The 19,020-nt window shown below is 41.5% G+C and overlaps 1 protein-coding gene across 6 annotated transcripts in view; it reads right to left on the reverse strand.

Moving 5' to 3' along the window:
* The window catches only part of PKHD1 (PKHD1 ciliary IPT domain containing fibrocystin/polyductin), a 255,796-nt gene that overhangs the window by 17,956 nt on the left and 218,820 nt on the right, over positions 1-19,020 (reverse strand). For 4 of the 6 annotated variants that reach the window (XM_082758117.1, XM_082758115.1, XM_082758116.1 and 1 more), the window contains one exon: positions 9,486-10,479. In XM_082758117.1, coding sequence (XP_082614243.1) covers positions 9,486-10,479 — 994 coding nt within the window. Of the gene's footprint in view, positions 1-9,485; positions 10,480-11,473; positions 11,516-19,020 lie in introns of those variants that run through there. The other 2 variants (XM_082758119.1, XM_082758120.1) reach the window with 2 other exon arrangements.

Consider the following 19,020-nt stretch of genomic DNA (forward strand, 5'->3'; position numbering starts at 1 on the left):
TTTGATGGGGGAGGAAGGGCACTACTATGCATTACAAAGCTGAAATTGCTTATACTGCAGCTGATGGAAAATATTGGCCTGAAAAACGGACACTGGGAAGACCAAATAAAGATATAAGGATATCTGAAGTCTCAAGTATATAAAGAAAAACATTCAGCCATTCAGCTTCGTTGTTTTTTCCTTTTTGTCAGCATGGAATTCAGAAAGGCAATGATATATCAGAAATTTATGTCAAAGGCACCAATACTCATCTGTGTTCTTTTCTACCTCCTTCATAAATGTGTGTTCAGCATTTTGACTTAAACTCACTCCAGGTATAACATCCCAAGCCACTTGTGATTATAGGACAGAGATTGGCACTTTCTGTGAGCTCTCTGGCTCCACCTGAGCCCAGACAAGTTCAGGTGAATCTTGGCATGGCATCTGTAAGCCAAAACTCAACTTTTCTCTCTCCAGCTTCTTTAAAACTGCCAACAAACAGGAAAAAAAAGTTGGCATGAAATGCCCTGACTCCACACCCCAGGCCCTACATAGGAAAATAGTGCTCATCTTGTACTTAAAGGAAGCCCGCTGCAAAATCTGGTTGTAGGAATTAGACTTTCCCACCCTCTAGAGCAAGTAAAAAAAAAAATCATACAGATGTGGTTTAAAAAAAAAAAAAAAAGTTTGTTTGCAGGTGATTTGAATCCAGCTAACGCAGCACAGACCGCGGTGTTTATGTTCCACATGGTCCAACTGGAGTCTTGCTGCGAGGAAGCCCCTGCCTGAGGGTGCAAGCCCTGCATTCAGCAAGTCACGCTCCTGCAAGTGAGTATCGGTGTGGAAGAGAGGAGCACCCTGCTGCTTCCCTGACGATTTCTGCTGCGAGGAAAATAGGCTTTCCTGGCACAGCTCTGCCACTGGGAGGTGGGAACAGGCGAGCATGCCTGTGCCCTAGCAAAGGTGAAGTGAGGCAACTGGCCTTTCTCCTGATGGGCACAAGGAGCATGCTGCTTTGTCACTCCCCTCAAGCCTCGTGCTGGGAAGGAGCGGGGCTGATCTGCAATTCCCTGCTGGCAGAGCTCGGTGGGGAGCAGCTCAGTTGCTCAGTAGCTTGCAGCTCTAAAGGTGGCCACAGCAGGCAAGCAGGCTCTGCTTGTCAGCAGGGGCAGCAGGGGCAGGCTCCCAGGGGTTTCACCAACCGGGCTAAGATCTGCAGAAGATGCTGAGGCTCTGTAGGAAAGCAAGTGTCTGCTTTTGGTAGCAAGGAAGGTAGAGGTCATAGAAATTAGAGGATCTACAGCAGGTATCAAGGCATGATGGGCTGAGGAGCCATCAAAAGCTCTGGATCAGGCCCAACAGGAAAGGCCAGGATGATTCCCAGGTGGTCTGGGAGCTAATACAGCCAGAGACTATTCTCGCTAGGTAGTTTGAACAAGGACTCCCTGAAGTGGTGTGTGAGAGAATTTAATTTTATGGACATAGGCTGATGTACCTAATCAGCAGGACTTGGTGCCAAAGAACAATGCCTGGCATTTTTAATTTATGAATAAACATAGCCAATGAACTGAACTGCTGTCTGGATATATCTGCAATGCTAGAATTGTGGTGTCAGCATAGCCTTAGAAGGGGAAGAAGACTGGGAAGAATCTGGGGTGCCAATAATATGTCAACATGCATCATGTGGTAAAGCCAAAGAGGTGTTTGTTTTGCTCTTGAGAAGCTGATGAAGAAAACACAGGCACGAGGAAGCTGCTGTAATGAAGACAAGAGACGGACTTCTGTAAGGCCAAGTAGGCAAGGATTCACTGGCAGGGATGTAAGGATTTTAGCATTTGGGGGTGAGAAGTGGACTCTGCCATCGTGTGGTGATGAGGTTGGTCACACATCAGGTGCCTGTGCCCTCCCTGCTGGATGATATCTTTCCACAGAGCCCAATGTTTTCACACGTTATAGAGAGAAATCAAAGCTAAAGGAAATAAACCCCAGTGGAAAGCAGGCTTCAGCTTTCCCTAACAAAGAAACAATAAAAAAGTAGTAATGATCAACTCTGCTTATGAGCAAGGGGCTAACGGACCGAACAGGACTCATGGTGCCAGACATTACTGGTTGCATGTAGGCTGAGCCAACAAGACCAAAATTCAGAAATCTGGGCACCACCATGCATATTCCAGGCTGTCAGAGCCAGCGGAAAGCTTTGAAAGAAGCCCCACGTCCATTGCCCTTGAGGTCAGATGCCATGATGGCAGGGAGCTAACGAGAAGATCTAATAATGTGGAGACATATCAAGGGGGCCTAAGCTGACGGTGAACTCAGGTAAGGAAAGAGGAACTGCATTATGCTCTGTGAGCAAGGCTGGGTAAGAGGGATGTGCTTTTTATCTAATCATTTGGAGGGGTTCCCTTCATAAAGCAAAGATGTTTTAGGTAGAATCTGGACGTTTTGTGGCAGATGAAAACATCGTGTAAGTTGGTTAGACTGAAAAAAAGTCTGGAAAAGAGTTCCAAGGTGTCTCTATAAGCATTCATTAATTAAAACCTTTTTTTTTTTTTTTTTTTTTTTTTGACCAACTTCTTCTGCCATTAGTCTGCTGGGGCACTGCCACTATCAGAACTCCATTTGCTAACTATTGGATCTTTGGATCTGCACCAGAGGCTATCTAAGCTTCAAATGATTCCCAACCTACCTTTCAGGAATTTCTGTCCCTATTCACAAAGGAGCAGTCAGAGAGCATGAACACAGCTGCCCAGGAACACCCAGACATGTCTCACCCATAAGACCACGCTTCCCCCACTGCTCAGACAGCCTTCATTTACACTTTATAATCCCAGTGGCACCAAAAGGCTGTGGGCGAGCAGCTGCCTGGTGGAGGCAGATGGCAGGATGTGTGCTGCAGTGATAAGAAGCCCTAAAAAAAAAAAATAAATTAAAGGCAGACTGGAGGGCCTTACTGGATCCATTTGAGGGTGAGCTGGGATCACCAGGTGTCTTCAGAACCAGAGGAACAGACCCGGTCCATCAAATAAGAGAGAAACATACTCCGAATTCATTAGCAACTTCTGTTAATTGCTGGAAATGGGTGGAAATACCTGTACTTACAATTCTGCCTGCTAGTGGCAAGGAGCTAACCTCTTCCATAACACACTCCCAAAGTTTACTGTCGGAGGAACATCTTTTATTAAATGTAAACAGCATCACGCCGGAGGTCAGAGCCTTGCCGCTGCTGCGTATCCCAAGGTAATACCACTTTAAGCTCCACATAAACTCTTAAACAGTTTCTATCCTAAAACCAGACCGTAGGTGGTACAGCTTTTTACGATATGTTATAATAGTGCAATAAATCTGTTAGCTTAAAATCGAATCTCCGTGGCCTTTTAGAGAAATCATCATTAAATGCAAGGCCCTGTTAATGATGCCATCCCAGTGAAATTGTTTAATCTGCTAGGGGGGTGAAAGGTCACCAAATGAATTTTTTATAATACATCAACTTGACACGCAATAGGGAAAACTGTAATAGATAAAAGCAAAGGAAAAGGGCACTGTCTTCTTCTGATAGGTCAATAGCAGCCAAGAGAGTCACTCATCCACTTTTCCTTCACTACCGTGCTCCTTTTCCATTTAATATGGACACCCAATTAATACCTCAGCACCATAGACAACCTCATTTTAGGTGAATTATAGCAATTCCTTCCCCCTTCTCTGAAATGAAAGTGATCACAATACATCATAGCATTGTGCGAATTAACGTTAATTGATTCGAGTTACCAAGCATTGATGGGCCACCTCTATAATCCGGCCCTTATTGGGAGCTGGAAGGGATGGAGGGAAGATTAGATTGCACCGTCCGTTGCTTTGACGACGGCGGTCACCTGATGGCTTGTTAGACAGTTGTACGCCTCTATTGCTGGCCCCAGTGGGGTCGTCAGTAAACTGGAGTGATGTCCAAACATCATTACACGCTGCTCCGATATTAAAGCAAAGGGATTAGCACCTTATTGCAAGCAACCTGGATTTGTCATTGTGCTGTCGTTATCCAATTTCCAGATGATAATGTGACTGTGGCCTGCGGGCGTGAGGTCCTGCAGCCAAACTAAGGTGTGTGTATATATATATATATATATATATATATATATATCTGTATATGTACATAGATGTACACACAGCCGTACATACACAGCACCCAAAGCCATTTAACCCTTAGCTCACCAGGTTCCTGCTAGCAAAGTATGTGGAAGAATGTGTGTCCCTTCTCCATGTGATGTCAAGAGCACAAACAGCAAAGCAGGCCAACTTCAGAACCAACACTGGCTCTGATGCCACACCACCCCAGCCATCCTGATAGAGGTGACACTGTGTTTTAAATAAGCCAGAATGGGGAAAGGATTGGTTCTGCAGGGATGTGGCTGTGCCATGCACTCACACCATCTGAATCATCAATAGAGCAGGTTATTACTGCAGGTCCCATTAATGGCTAAGGGGGAAAACAGACAGGAATGTGACATGTGCCATGCAGGTTTTGCTTGATAGAACTGGGGCACCAGATGTGGGATCAGGTCTCTTTCCAGTCCCTAAGAGAGCTGACGGGTACCCTCCTCACTATCAGGTGTGCTCTTGAGCTGATCCCAACACTTTCAACTTCTGGGGAGAAAGCAGAATTGGGAAAAGCACCTCTTGAGCTGATCCCCTTCATTTTTAACTCATTATCCCTACTACGACTGTGCCTTCCTGACACTACCAATATGCTGGTAGTTCAGTTTTGATGCCCAGTTAGTTCCTAGATATTCTGCTAAAAAATAAATAAAAGTCACCACAAGAAAAGAAATAGCAAAAGGCTTTGTGATAAGAAATCCTTGAACCACTCGGTTTCTCCACTTGAAAAGAATTATGAATTGAGAACTAAATACTGAAATTCATCCTAATTCCTTAAGCGCACTATAATCATTACTTTTTATATGGAATAACACTGTTTATATGTGTATTTACCTCTACTTTAATCCCACTAAGTTTCTTATCCCATTGCTCCTATAAACAGCCTGTTACAGAGTCCCACTCCTCTGATTAGAAACCTTCAAGGTTTCACTGCAAATTTGTTCATGTGTTCCGTAATTTAACTAGACTGCTAAATAGGAGATGTTGGCCAAAAGGGGGGCTCAGCTATTAGAGCAGCTGAATAGGGAATATTGGGAATATTCCCAGGATGTTTACAGAAAATTCACTTCAGCTGTGTGGGGAAGATAAAGCCCCGATAGAGCCTCAAGTGCTGCGTTAGCTGCAGCTCTGAGGTCAAGACTTTTAGCATCCTGCTTAAACCCACAGGAAGAAAAGTTGGATCCCTACACAAGGAAAAAATGGTCGCCTCCCCTTTTCAAAACCCCGTGCAATTACACTCAGCAGCCTGCCTAAAGCCCACGCAAAGGTTATCGAGCCCAAGCACTTTGGGCTCAGGATGTGTCAGCATTAATCTGGTTTGGACCTCTCACTGCCTGCCTGTGTGCATGCCGTGTGACATGCGGAATGAGTACTAACTTCTCATTTAGTCCCCAGGATGGGTATTGCTGTCTGAATGAGCAGTTCCTTGACAATTTGCTTCACTTTTATTGCTTGCTGTGAGTCTCAAACACCGACATTTCCTGCACACGCACATCCTTTACACGCTACCCCAAACCTAACTCTTAATAAAGGAAGATTAATGCCTGCAAATTTCAGTTCATAGCAGGTTAAAGGTCCATCAGGGATGAATGAGGTACCCTGCTCCACTGTGTGGAGATGACTGAATGGCTTCTGGAGGACCGTCCATCTTTATATTTCTGATTCTGTGTAAAGACACCTGCACAAACACATATTTGCTGTTGTGCCCTCTTGTGCTTTTACTTTTAAATATATCAATATTTATATTGATATCAGGCAAACTTTGCAAAAAGAGGGATTGTTGTCTGTGAATATATTGCAGTATACGTTTTTACACAGGTATTCACTGAAAGGTAAAGCTATGGGATACCTGTCTCCTCGTATTTCCCCCTGTGCAAGACTATAGCAGTCACAAAAATCACTTCCTTCTTGCCTTGGATAACCAGTGAGCCATACCTGAAGTCACCATAAGAAAGAAATTAAATTAAAATCTTAAAAAATAATAATAAAGAAATCATAACTGACAAATCTTTTTTATTTCTTTTTTTTTTTTTAAATCCTTGATGATGTGATACACAGCTACTGCCTTTTACCTGACCACATCAAGGTTTCCCAGGCTCCGTTCAGCCTCACTGTCCTGGGCTGCAAAGACAGACACCCAGCCTCTACTGATCAAAGATCTTTTTGTCATTTCGAAGCAAGAGGGACCACAAGCCTGAAACTGCAGGGAGAGTGGCTCTGCAGGAGTGCAGCTTCTGTGAATATCTGAGAGGCCAACTGTATTTTGCACGACTCAGGGGTGAAAACATTTCTTTTTTCCTTCCACAGGAAAATACACAGGTACACTTAGTCTGACTTGTAATCCCAGCCCCATTATCCTCACCTGTGCTAGCATGTACTGCCTAAAGAGAGACAGATAGACAGTGGGGATATTACATGTCCCAACAGGAAAACCCTGATTTCATTTCACAAGTTATCTGTGGCCTTATTGCATCAGAAATGTCAGCTATGAGTAATTCCAGAAAAGCTGTGACTGATGGGGAGCAATAAATAACACTGCAGAGGAGCCCATGTAGCTATGGGTGGATGGGCTCTGAGCTGGTCCTCCTATTTGGTGGTTAGTCGTCTTCTCTTGAATATACATCCCAGGTCTTCCCCTAGTGAGATGGTGAATCTATGGCTTTAATCTGTCCCTGTTCTTGCTTCTATAATAAAATATCCTCCTTCCTAGGGACCTGCCCTGATCTTTGCTGCTTAGACTGGTATCACAGCGCATGCACAGACAGGAACAACATCCCCAAATGCCAGCTGGAAGGGCAGTCCCCGGTATAGGGAAAATGTCATTTGTGCCTGAAAAAAGACAACAACAAGGTTATTTTCTTGGCATACAAAAGAGTGATCCTCCTCTCTAAGTGATGATCCCTGATTTCCTGCTGTTATATTATATTGGTGAATTCCAGAACATATAGACCTTAAATAGGGCTGTGGTGAGCTTACTCTGAAAATCTGTGGTTTGCTCATGACCCAAAGAGTAGCTAATGTTGCTGCTCTTGTTCTGATCATTGTTAATGGGCACTGAATGAGGGGTTCTGCATGTGTCACACTCTACAGCATGTTTTGGTATACTATAAAAAAGATAACATTTTTCTAAAAGAGGCTGAAAAACTTCCTGCATTTTTTGCTCTCCTGTTTTGTGATATCCTGCACACAAGCACCTTGCTGGAAATAGCGATGCTAGTTCTGCTGATAAAAGGTACTGTAATTCTTCTGAGTTTGGCCCTAATTTAAAATTTGTTCTTGCAAATAATTATCTCCCACCTGTGCTTAAAATGATGCCACCTAAAAAGAAAACAAATAAGACCAAAACAAAATAAAGATTCCTATGGTCCCAGAACACCAAGCCTTATTATGGGTACCCTACTATCATAAGCCACACTGCACGTAATAGAAAAATTAGTTCGTAGTAGTTTGTACCACTAGCAGCCACCAGACATCAGGATGGTACAGGGGTCAGTGGTAAAAAGTTAGAGGATATGGTATTAATTAAAGAAAATAAGTCTTAGACAAATCCAATTTCTTTCTTGCATAGATGGAATATGCTTATACGTGGGTAAGGCTCAGTAGTGCACAACATCAAAAAATAACATTATGCAATATCAAGAGAGTACACAATAAGGTTGCCAGGCATCAAATCCCATGTCCCCTATTAAAAGCAGATGGGATATTACCTTTTCCATATTTCCCATATGCTTTTAATACAGATTCAGGATCTGAGGCTGAAATACACTGCTGTCTGCTCCCTTCCCAGCCTTGTTCCTCACAGCCCTTTCTGTAGATAAGGGCTGCCATCTGGGTTTGCAAATAGTGGCTGCAAGAGATGAGGACTGGGGAAGGAAGGACAGAGAAAGTTGCTTGTTGCTGTGTAAAAGAGGAGAAAATGACCTTCAGAAATTGAGCCTTGACACAGAACATCGATAAAAAATTAGGACATACAAAACTGACCAAGAACTAGTTAACTGACAGAGCTCAAAAGGTAGCTCCCATTGGGAAATCATTCTCAAGTACAGCAGTGTCCTGCATTGTTCTGTTAAAATCAGATGTAGTCCTGATGTTTTATCTACATAAAAATAATAAATAAATAAATAAACAAACCCCAAATATATAGCCAGTGCTCATACAATGCACAAAAGGACTGGCAGGCTGATAAATTACAGAGGCAACAGTCAAACATTGGCACCTAGACCACATGGTGTCTTGGATCTGGGTTAACCTGCTGGGTCAATTGGGTCCTCAAAAGCTATAATTGAAAAGAATTAGAGAATACAGTGAGCAAACATGATCATGATCTCTCCTATTCCTGTAGAAAAATGGGCTAATGGGATCACTGAATTCTGCCAGTAGAAGATGGGATTTAGTACCATTTTTGCTTATGGCATAGACATGGAGGAAAACTCTTGGCTGTTCAGACATCCACATTTCAAAAAGGCTTCAGAAAACAGAGAAGGAGAAGGCAAGAAAGAGAAAAAGGATTTAAATAGCTTACATTCACCAGAACTCAAACCTTTCAATTTATTAAAAAGCAGACAGCTAAGTGATTTGATTACTCTGGAGGTATCTGGAGGAAGAGGAAAAGCCAATGCCTGGCAAGTCACTGACGTAACAGTGAAGGACAGGGCAAGAAAGAGAGAAAGAGAGTTTGACAAGAAACAATGGGCTATTATTTGTGACAGCAAAAAACAGGGACAGCATTCAACATCTAGGCACACATTTAAATAGCCCTGGATATGTCCAGGTCTCGTATCTTGTAGACCAGGTGATTTTTTAGAAGAATTTTTGGCCAAACGGAAAGGTCAGCCCTGGGGTATCAGAATGAAGAGGGCTGCATCATGCAGGAGATTGAAGCAGAAGATTAAATGGTCCTTTCTGGCTTTAAATGTTAAAAGCATATGAATCAAGGTTTAGACCTGTAAGTTAGTTAAGAGAACAGCCTGTCTTCCATAACACATCTCTGGCACTACATCAGTTTAGAAACACTCACAAATTTAATTGTTTAGAAGTTAAGAGCTTTTAGTTTCAAGACAGATTTACAGAAACTCTCCTTCTGGATTAAAACATCAAGGACAGTTCTGCACCTCATAGAGATCCATGAACACCATGAGAATGTCATGGTAGTTTGGCTAGATCCTAATCAGGACTCCTGTTAATCCTTGACCACAACTCTGTCAGGGAAATTTTATAATGTGTTTATAATGTGCCATAGCCATATTTCAGAAAATGGAAAACATCACATCTTACTAAACAGATCAAGTGGTATAATTGTCTCAGTCCACTTTAATCAGTATCAACATTTTGTTACAACACTGCAGCAGCCCACTTACCTACTGTTATCTCCTCCTGGGGAGACAAAGTCAGGCTGAGTCACCATTAAAGTATCAACTGGTAAGTCCAGGTCTCCGGTTTGATGAGCATTTATAATTGTTCTTGCTAAAGTCTTCAAGCTGTCAATTGTCAAGGTACGCTGAAACTCATTTCTTTGGTGGCCTGGTAGATCACCAAGTTCAATAATCAGCACTCTTGATGGACCAGGTACATCAGATGGCTGCAGAGCTTGGGTGCTCACTGGTGCTCTCCCCATTTTCTGTGAGCCAGACCGGCTATGAAAGGCCGTGCAAAATGTCATGTTAGGGCAGTGATATTTCTTTTTGCTAGCATTGTCTGATATGACCTTCAACATGCTTTCACCTCCTGGTATGTGATGGACTACTCTGATTTGGTCATGACCAACCTGCAAGAAATCAGCTAATTGATGCATTATATTTACCTCACCTTCTTCCCCAATGGCCTCACTCACAGTGAAAGCTATGTGAAGGGAAAGGCCAGCAACTATTTCTACAGGTTCCTTCTCATGGAGAAGAACATAGAGGAGATTGTCCTCAAAGCTGAAGTAATTGGCTCCTGCCCCTTCTTTCTGTGAGAATGAAGATGGGGTTGGAGAAACGTATTTCCCTTGAACAAAAACACGAAGGCTGAGGGGTTCATTGTAGAAAATAGCCAGGGGCAGTCTGGTTGAGTTCTGGCCACTAAGGAGGGAGAGTCTGAAAATCAGAGGTGTTAGGTCTGGGAAGCAAACTGTGGTGAGTTTGGTGGATGACAGTACAGAAAAAAAAGTAGAAGGATGCTCTGCAGGATAACACGACGCATCACTGAAGGTGTCCATAAAGTTGTCCGTCACTGCTACCACTGGGAACAGCTCCTGGTTCACCACGGTGGTGTCCAAGTTTTCAAGGACAACAAGTGCATGATCTGCCTGTTTGCACAAGTAGCCTTGTACTGAGGGCTTGAAGATACACTTGTTGTCATCTCTGTAAATTCCTGGAAGGACAGATGAAGGTGGGGAGAGAAAAATTAATCAATAAAAAATTGTATCGAATGTCATCTCAACAGGTTGTGCTACAGCTGTATATTTTCCCATTTGGTGCTCAGTTACTTTTGCAAGTGTTAAAATTCTAATCAGTTTTAAGAGAAGCCTGGACAGCAATGGACATTAAATGGGTAGAAACCACATCTGCCTCCAGAAGTCCTTAACCTGAAAATAATTGATAATTGAATCCCAACCGAAGTGTCTGAGATTAGCCATTAGGATCCCTTTATGGATCTATGCAGAAGAGACACAGTCCATACAGTCCTCTGAGTTCAGGTATGTTCCATCTGACCAAATATAGGTCTCTGCTTTAAGATGAGAGAAATCGTGCCTCAGGCTGTAATGATGAGATCACCACTGATTATAAAGGGAGAAAAAAAGTAAATGAGTTCAGATACGGGCACCAACAACATAAACATTTCTGCCCGGAGCATCCTATGAAAAGATGTGTGTTTCTGTTTTTCCTTCCTTCCTTCAAAACAAAATCAAAGGAGGAATTTGCTGCTGTAGCCAGCTATAATCCTCCTTCCCTTCCTGAGCCCACTCTTCCCTAGCTAGCTGGGCTCTTGAACACATTAGGCAAAGAATGGACAATGTATAAGTAACTGAGCTCCTCATTCAGCAGCTTTGGAGACCTGCATACAGATCAGCAGTGCTTAGTGCTAATGGCAAAAAGAAAGACAGAGCAACATACGTCAGAGCCACAAACTTCTGAATGAAAAAAAAAAAAAAAAAAAAAGCCAAAAAAAAAAAAAAAAAGCATTCCCCTTACTATGGAAATATTGCAAATGGGAAACTCACTGCTAAAAGAAAATGCCAGGCTCCAGGAAAAGAGAGGAACTATGAGAAGCCAGCCTGGGTCCTGCTTACTCTTACATCTCGATGCCTGAATCCTGTGGACGTTTAGCTACGATTTATTTCAAGGTGATTCCTCATGTGCAGACTGCTGCTGAGATCTATGAGCATTTCCCAGGATGAGCTTTCACTCTGCACAGCACAAAGGAAAGCGATAGAATGACATAAATATCACACTCAGATCAGAAAGCAGGTCCAAGTGTGACAGGATCTATGCAAAAAAAAAGGTAACTTCAGACACAAGTTTTTTGTTTTCTATTCCTTTTTCTCACTTTTTTGGCTTTGTCATTCTATTTTTAGCTGTACCAGCATGAGTGTTTTGCTTGGGGCAAAGGGAGAGGGAGCAGTATCCTCGTGGAGAGGCTGCCCTCAGATATTGGGTACTGCCCCAGAGCGCAGGGAGGACACGTCAAGCAGCCCATAGCCAGCCCACAAAGGCTGACAGATCTCATTTGCTCTCCCAGAAACATTCAAACCGCTCCCCATCTCCCCCCCGTGCCATCGTTCCTGCCTACAGATGGGGTTTGCTGATGTTTTGTGATTTCCCAGGACTTTCCGAGCAGGTTCGCTCGGCTCCCTGCGTGCCCGCCCATGCACGCGCACGCACCGCTGCTCGTCTCCTTCTGAATGGCCTTATCTGCCAGTCACAATTTCTGCAGCCTGCAATTTCGATCACTTTTAAATGAAACCCATGCTGGCCTTGGTAATCATAATGTCATTTACAATTTACCACAAAACACGTTTATTCAGTTAGTAGCACATCGGAGAAAGAGAACTCCATATGAACTCGCCGCTGAAGCCCTAATCTGATTATTTCCTCATGAAAATCCAAGCAGGGGTGCTTGTAAGAGGGGCCAGAGAGGAGAAGGAAGAAGTGCGGCCTGGCCACAGCTGACTCTCATAATCGATGCGAATAGATAAGCGACGTGGCGTGTCAGGGCCAGCAGCTAATCTGCCCCGGGGCTTTGCTCTAAAAAAGGCCAGAGTGGACAGGACTTAATAAATACTGAGTGACCACTGAATATTGAGCTGACATGTGCTATTTACATTGGCGATGAGCAATAACAGTGATAAATTCCAGAAGCCTTCCCCTGTCCATAAACGGGGCAAAATTCGATTAAACAGGGTTATATTTGTGCATGCACATGTGTTTGCACACGTGTGAGAGGAAAAAAAAAAAATGGGGGGGGGGAGGGAATGAAAGAGAAACCAGGCATGTGTGAGTCAATGTGAGACCCTATAAATGAGTGGGAAAGATGGAGAAGATGTCTTGTGTCCCCTTTGGTGCAAGCAAGAGAGAGAAATAGGAGATGGAAAGTGTCCGTGCCCACCCTCCCCAGCTATTTCCTCAGCCTCAGACAGCAGGCTGTGCTTTCTGCAGATTCCCTTGCCTTCGAGTTTGCTATTTAATTATATACATCCACATGCACGCACACACCACCACACACAAACATATATATCTATATGAGATTTGAGCACTCAGGTTGCTTCTAGGGCTCCTGACAAATATTAACTTTGTGTCAATATTTGTCCTTCCTGTCGTGAAATGAGGATTTTCCACCTCATTTCACATTTGAAAAGAAAAATGCGCCGAGGGGGTCCTCTTTGCTTAGGAAAAAAAAAAAAAAAAAAGAAAAAAAAAAGAAACACCAACAACAACATCTCATATCCTTTATTTAGAAAAATGGAGCAGGAGGGAAGGAGGGAAGAGTATTTTTAAAATAGATGTTTTGACTTAAAGGCACATAGAGTCCTTTGCAAGTCTCCTGCCTTTTCCCTAGTTCCCCAATGCCAAATAAATAAAATAAAATAAAATAAATTCTACATTTAAAATTGAATGAAATACATCAACATTAATGATTTTCCCCTTCAGGTTAACACCACCATTTCCTTCAATAATTTTTACCCATTTCGTGATAGATTTCACAATTCACGGTACAAGGAAAAATATAGTTGTTTTTTGACAAAAACAAAAGGCAACGTCAGGTTTTTATCAAAATAAAATAAATCTCCCGCAATTTTCTTTCCATCTGACTGGATTTGCCCGTCAGTTATTTCTAATTTAACAACAATTATAGTTACAAAAATATAAAAGCGTGTAGGGGAGCAAGGGGGAGGGGAGAGATAAATGGGACACTGTTTAGAAATTGCGATTCATTGGCCTTGGGCTGGCCAGCACATATCTTTGCTGAGGGGGAAATATTCATCAGCATTAACTGTTCCTTTTGACCTGCTGACATTCAAATGTGAAATAAAATAAAATAAAATAAAATAAAATAAAATAAAATAAAATAAAATAAAATAAAATAAAATAAAATAAAATAAAACAAAATAAAATAAAATAAAATTAAATTAAATTAAATTAAAAAAAAAGACCTGGCAATAGGACTTTGGAAATGTAGCAGTCCACAAAGGTAAATTATTCTGAGGTCAGTCGTTTTTGCTATGGAAAAGTATGCAAAAGGTTTTCTATGTTTCTTGGGTTCAGATGTTCCCTGTAAATAATTGTGGACCCAATTCTCCTATCTAATCCCCAGCACAAGGTTCTCATGCCTACACACTCGTTCTTTTAAAGCCATGGCTCTGCAGTCATTCGTCTTGTGAATCTTCATGTGCAGAAGTGCAAGCAAGCCTGTCAACTTCAGCAGCTGTTGAGACAAGGCATCCCCCATCATTTTTAAAAATACCACTGACTGCAAATTAGAAATATCGTGCAATTGAATGTACCAGAGCCTACATGGAGGATAAATATGCAGATATGCAATGCCAAGTAACTTATTTTTTGCACAAGGCTTGTGTTGGGAACAAGCACATAGCAATGCATGGAGGCGAGTGTGACTGCTCGTGTATTTGTGTGAACACGTGTGTGAGACACATGCACATAAATACACAGCCATGCCAGGAACTATGCGCATAAAAATTGAGTGGTTGCTTTAGGCTGCTAATTCTTTCTCCTAAGGAAAATTATTTTTGAAGGAAATGAGTCTCATAACACGGTGTATTTTTATGCTTGGCTGTTTATCGCTCCTCCATAAAACCTTTGAACCCTCTGGCCAATTGTGGTCATGTCTGGGGACTCAAAGACACTATGTTGCTACAAGTTCTGTTAAAGTGGGTGCCCAGGCAGGAAAAAGATGGATTATTAGTGCTCCCACTAAAAAGGCTGTAGAGTAAGCTCACAGATATGCACCACAGGATCTGCATTGGCCCCTCCCCTTCCCATACAAATCCATAGAAAAACAGGTACAGTACATGAAGTATTTGTTCTTGAACTCACTGTTTGGATGCATGGATAAGTCCACACTCATTGCTAGTATTTATTCATTATGAAATCAAGTATTATTTGCATTTTTCATATGCTTATATATTTATTGTGCTAGCACTAACCCTTCAAAGCTCCCCCATGCTTAAGAGGCAAGGTATATAGGTCATAGATAACAGCATATCTTTCTAAGTGACGAACAAAAAAATTGCAAACTTTTCCAATTACCAGGTAATTGCAGATTTATTATTAGTCATTCTTGGCTTTGAAAGCTAAGTACACAAGCTAAGTCTTCACAGAAGACTCAGGACAGAATGTTCTCCAAAGTGGTCAAAAGGAGGTGTGTAGAGAGTGTATGAGAACAGGATATACACATGGCAATGTTCTCCCAAACTGTTCCCTGAGTGTTCAGTGATCTATAGATCTGGAGCCTTTTGAGTCAAAGAGAACATATTCAGTCTTTTTATTTGAAAGAAAATATCAAACCTGTCTCACAAAACAGCCAAAAGCTTGGGAGGATAGCCCAGCCAGGAGCATACATCTTCAGCCCTCTTGGATGAGGTGGTCCATAAATCTAAGATGCCCAAATAGACCTTCAAATAGCTTTTTGGACTGGCTCCTGATTTGTCTGGGAAGCACCCAGGAATTGTTTTGGAATCTGTTGGGACCAAACTGGGCTTGGAACTGTTCTCTTTGATGTAGCAGGAGTGAGTGGGAAGGTCCAGTGCCCATTCCCTACCACTCCTTAGCTCACGAGTAGGCATCAAGCCTCTTCCTGCTGTTGTCAGCACTGTCCCAGAGCAGCTTGACCACACAGTTAATAAAAACTGTTAGAAAGCCACAATTAAGAGAGGATTTTTATCCTCATTATCATTATTGATTGGGGAACTTCAGTCATTTTAGCCATCCTAGCAACACAAAGTTCCCCATGATGTCTATTTAGGGAATAAATCTAACATACAGACAAAAGAGGCATTACATGGAATTATATTTTGCATGGAAAGAGAGAGGATTAAACAGCTGAATTACTCTGCCCTTCCTGATTCTGTGCAATTTCAGAGAGTCTCCAAAAGCACTCTGAATTAAGCGCCCTGAATGAGGAAGAAAATGATGTTGTAGAAGTCATTACCTTAAACATTACTGTAACGCAATCAAACGTGTGATATGGGACTTGTGTGATCATGACAGACCATGGGTGGCACTGAGAACACTCACAAAAGAGCATGGGTCTCTACAGCTTTCTCGAGGGCTTGGAGGATTCATCAATGAACAGCAGAAGGGTAGAAATCAGGTAGAAATTTGTACTAGCAAAATAAAAACCCAGAGCCCTGAGTGGGGCTTTTAGATGGTCTCATGAAGCAAATAGAAAAATATGAAGAAAGTATTCCCACAACCTCTCGAGTTCACTAACTGTTGTTCAAGGAGCTGATGGCTGAGTATTGGAAGTATTCTGCCTCCTAGGACAGACATTTAAAGGAGAAAAATGCAAACAGGACCACCTTTCTGTCCAAAATAATTCACCTTTGATAAAACATGTTGTTCTGCAAATATCATTTTGTTTCTTCTGTTGCTACTAAAGTTTTTCCCCTTATGTTTCCCTTCAAGACACTTCTGTTTTCCTTTAGGTATATTTAAAGCTCAGAAAGATTTTTCTCTTCTTCTGACCAGCAATGCCACTGGGTGAAGCTTTAGACAAACCACTCTGCACGGCTCAGTGCTAAGGGCAGCACTCAGCAGAGTTTTTGCCAACACAGTTCCAACCTCCAGCTCTCTGGCCGAGGAATGATAAAACTGCCACCACCACCCAACAGCAGAACAGCAATTTCATCGGATGCCAGACCCCAAAAATGAATGTGGCTGTGCCATGCACCGCTCTGAGCTGTGGATATAATGAGTTTTGAATGGGAAGTCCCGGACACAATAAATCTGTGCCATATGTGACCATTTCCTGTGTCAGTTCCTTTCTCATAACCAGTGGAGGCTTCGCCCTCCCCCTCGCTTTCCCTTTCATGACCCCACACCAGGGCTCTGAAATCTTTCAGGGCTGCTTATGGGCCTCGGGCCTTTCCACAGCAGTTGCATAAATAAATGAGTTTGACAGCAAACATCGTAACGGTTAGCAGTAATGTGTGCTCCACACAAGTGCCTGCACTACTCGCTGGAGAAATGGGAGAGGAAAGAGGTCGTTTTGTTACTGCAAACAAAAGTATGTTCTCTGACAAGTGGTGAAAGAATTAGTCAAATAAACTTGAACTCTATTAAGACCATTGCTGCCAGGTTTTGTTATGGACTGGAAGGTTCTCAGCTTCTTTTTTGCAGTTACTGCAAAGACAAATCATCCTTTTCTTCTGCAAAAATAAAGTCAGGGCATAAAATGAACTGCCTCAAAATAAAATTTTCAGAGAAGTCAATTTTACTATTATTATTATCGTTTCTTCCCAATGAGAACAGTTCTTTGGTCCTGGGAACCAATTCTAAAAGAAACTAAATGATTTTCCATTAGAAATGAGCCAGAGGAAAACAACAAATACCTGTAGATATTGGAAATATTCAGGTTAGAAATAAGGTTAAAATGACACTTACTATTTAAGACATAGGTAACAGAAAGGACAGAACAGAACTCAGCATTTGCCCTAACATTGTCTTCCTTTTTTTTTTTTATTTATTCATTAACAAACCAAACATTTTGATTAAATGCTGAAATTATACCCATTTTTCAGCTTAATCTGAGAAATGATCATGTTTTTAGACTGTATATTTTTTTCTCTAAAACAATTTTTTTGAAAAACCTTTTTTCCTCAGATATGTTGTTGAAACAAAAATATTTCAAATATTCCAAGTTCAGATCAGAAAGGTTGCAGACATTTTAATTAGTATACCAAAGTAGTATAAGCAGCTTATAGAAACTTCATAAAAATAATCAGGAAATAAGGAAGGTTGTTTTCCTATGTCCAATGTGGAGAGAACAAAAAAATAATACACATATTAACATTTTAAACAGAGAGATTTGGTTCAGAAATTTTTTAAAATATGGTTTTGGTTAAAAAATAAAAATAATAATAATAAAAAAAAAAAAAAAAGCAAGGCCTTGAAATCAAATCATTAGGATTCAGTCAAACTACTAAAATTGGTGAGTTTTTTATCAAGTTATATTAATTTCTTTCAGGAGCAGTGTAAGTATAAATACTGTTGGATCAAATGGATGAGTGAGGTGACTTCTTGAGTTCTCTTCCCATCCTGCCCAATGTCTCCAGTATCTTTTTATCAGCAACCTTGTCCCTTGTCTCTGCTTTCTTCTTTTTTTTTTTTTTTTTTTTTTTTTTTAATAAAGAAAAGCCATTATATAATATTATACCATGACACATTTATGAGAATGGACCGTAATGGGAGGCAAATATTTTAAGCCTTAGAAGTTGAAATGAAGCTAAAAACATAGCACAGAATCTGAACACCTATGAAAACATCTGAAGAGCTAAAATTTGAGATACAAAGGCTAGAGTCATTATTAAAGCATGTGGAATGGGATTCATCACATTAATTTTATCTGCCTAAATGTTAAACATGTAGTTTAAGCTTAATGTCTAGCCTAGCAGCTCATCTAGACAATAATCATGAGAGAGAGAGACTTTTAGATGGTCATTAATTCCCTCTTTCCCTGGGATGGATTGCGTCACTTCTTGAGATACCTGCCTCTATTTCTATATGGGAAACCTAGGTAGCTAGCTCAGACTGAAGGTCTGTCTTTTGGACAGCTGAAATTAGGAGAAATGATGATCCTAACGATGCAGCTGAAGAAGCTTCCAGAATAGCAAGAATAATAGGTGTTGGAATTCACCAAGTATTTTGAAATAAGTGGGAAATTGTAGCTCTGTACACACCTTTAAAGTAACCTCTCTCCAGTTATGAACAAGAGGAAAGATGGAAAGAAGAAAGATGAAGCCACTATGATGTTAATCTAGAAAATACTAAAGCTCTCCTATCCATGAATGAGATCTTCAGCACAACACACTGCAAATGTATTGTTGAGAAAGACCCTGAAAAAGATTAAACTCTACAATTGTCTTTTGATACAAGAGTTCATCCGCTGAGTACAGATATCCGCACCTCTCAGTAGCCCTGGTTAACCTGGTGAAGGGTCACCCTGCAGACCACAGCTCGTTCTGCTCCTCAGCAGCAGAGCTTGTGTAGGAAATGGGGTGGGCACTGAGAAAAATGCCTCGGAAAGCACAGAAATAGAAATATATATATATTGTAAAAGAGACATTCCAGCAAATATGGTGAGAGCCTATAAAATTAATTCCTAACGTCTGGAACCAACATGAGGGCTGGCCTGGAAGGAGACTAGTTTCAAACACCACTTCCAAGAAAATTAAAT

This window comes from Aythya marila (genome assembly GCF_965140915.1).
Source record: "Aythya marila genome assembly, chromosome: 3".
Classification (NCBI taxonomy): domain Eukaryota; kingdom Metazoa; phylum Chordata; class Aves; order Anseriformes; family Anatidae; genus Aythya; species Aythya marila.